The sequence below is a fragment of the Sinocyclocheilus anshuiensis genome, unplaced genomic scaffold, assembly GCF_001515605.1.
Source record: "Sinocyclocheilus anshuiensis isolate Anshui unplaced genomic scaffold, SAMN03320099.WGS_v1.1 scaffold315, whole genome shotgun sequence".
Lineage (NCBI taxonomy): Eukaryota > Metazoa > Chordata > Actinopteri > Cypriniformes > Cyprinidae > Sinocyclocheilus > Sinocyclocheilus anshuiensis.
The window spans coordinates 966,490-968,309 of record NW_015548210.1 but is presented as its reverse complement, the minus strand read 5'-3'; the positions used below and the strand labels follow the sequence as shown (position 1 = coordinate 968,309).

At 33.4% G+C, this 1,820-nt stretch overlaps 1 protein-coding gene across 1 annotated transcript in view; it reads left to right on the top strand.

The window, feature by feature from the left end:
- LOC107653735 (neurofibromin) overlaps positions 1-1,820 on the top strand; it is a 61,285-nt gene that overhangs the window by 9,975 nt on the left and 49,490 nt on the right. The window contains exons 17-19 of the mRNA XM_016440550.1: positions 553-799; positions 928-1,001; positions 1,301-1,384. Coding sequence (XP_016296036.1) covers positions 553-799; positions 928-1,001; positions 1,301-1,384 — 405 coding nt within the window. The remainder of the gene's footprint in view (positions 1-552; positions 800-927; positions 1,002-1,300; positions 1,385-1,820) is intronic.

The following is a 1,820-nucleotide window of genomic DNA, read 5'->3' as shown; positions in this document are numbered from 1 at the left end:
CTGTAGTTGGGTTATATACTTCACACTTTGGCAAATAATATTAATAATAATAATAATAATAATTATTATTATTATTATTATTATTATTATTTGCCAAAGTGTGAAGTATATAACCAAACTACAGTGTGTGGGGTACAAATAAAATGTAATTTTTAAAATAAAAATGAATATAAATTAATTAAGCACTTGTGAAGTACAAATAATAACTTCAAATAATAATAATAATAATAATAATAATAATAATAATAATAATATTATTATTGTTAGTAGTAGTAGTAGTAGTAGTAGTAGCCAAAGTGTGAAGTATATAACCAAACTGCCATTTGTGGAGTACAAATAAAATTTAAAGATAAAAAAATTAATATGAATTATCAGTATGTTATAATAATAATGATAATTGTGTGTTTGACCTGACTTTGCTGTGTAGCAAAAGAACAAGGATATCAGGAAATGTAAAAAAAAATGTGTTAAAAATATGAAATAGCAAATATTGGTTATATAGAGAGGAATATCAATTTGTTTTTCTTTGTTTTATCTGTTCTTCTCATACAGGATCGGGCCACAGCAGGCAGTAACATCGCCATCTGCCGGCAGGCCCAGACCAAGCTGGAGGTCTGTCTTTACATGTTCCTGTGGAGTCCAGACATGGAGGCAGTTCTGGTGGCCATGTCCTGTTTCCGCTTCCTGTGTGAGGAGGCAGACATCCGCTGCAGTGCAGACGACATCCCTGTGCAGTCCCTTCTGCCAAACTACAACACGTTCATGGAGTTTGCATCTGTCAGTAACATGATGATTACAGGTCTGTCTGATAAACTAGTCTGAATGCACGGATTCAGACACGTACCTCTGTTTTTTGAGATTTGTGAGTGGTGTTACAGGTGCCTCTAGAGGGCAGCACAGTTTTTGTGAGTTCTCTGATTTTTCTAGGTCGTTCGGCTCTACAGAAGAGAGTAATGGCTTTGCTTCGGAGGATTGAGCTGCCCACCCCGGGAAACACAGAGGTCAGAGATCACACATTTAAAGCTATTGGACAGTAGTAGACTCATTCTGGTTGGTTGACGAACACATTTGCATTGTCCTGGTTGTGTGCCATTGTATTGTCCAACATAATTGTTTTGAATCGGAGCCTTTTAGAATATGCAAAACTTGATTTGTTTTTCAAACTATGTGGTTGGATTTCACAGTTCAGTACTTGTGTGCTGTTTCGGTTGTTTGTGTAAAAAAAAAAATCAATTTTTTGTGGTCTAATTTGAAGATAACATGTATGACGGGTTTTAACAGCTCTGTTTGGTCATTTCAGGCCTGGGAGGACACACATGCCAAATGGGAACATGCAACCAAATTAATTTTAAGCCACCCGAAAACGAAACTAGAAGACAGTCAGGTCAGTCACCCTACAGTAAAAAATAGATTTTTGTCTACATGTGGGTGATTCTTCAGTTTAAGGAACATTTCTGTACATTAGGCATATTTGTGAAAAAAATGCTTTAAAATCATTATTTTATTAACATTCTTATTATTATTAGTTTAGAAAATATATAATAATTTATTTTTACTGTATTACACTGTATTATTTGATCTCTTTAGATACGTTTTACTAATTTATAGTGCTGAAATGTAACATTTAGCACTTTGTAAATTCTCCCTAGAACTTTTTAGAGAATAGTTTGTAGTTTTTTTTTTATCAAATCAGTTATTATTGTATTATTTGAGAATTATTTAAAAATTCAGTTTAATTCAGTCATTTTAAGTCAGTTTAAGTTTAAACACAAACACACACACACACACTCTCTCACACACACACACACTCTCACACACAC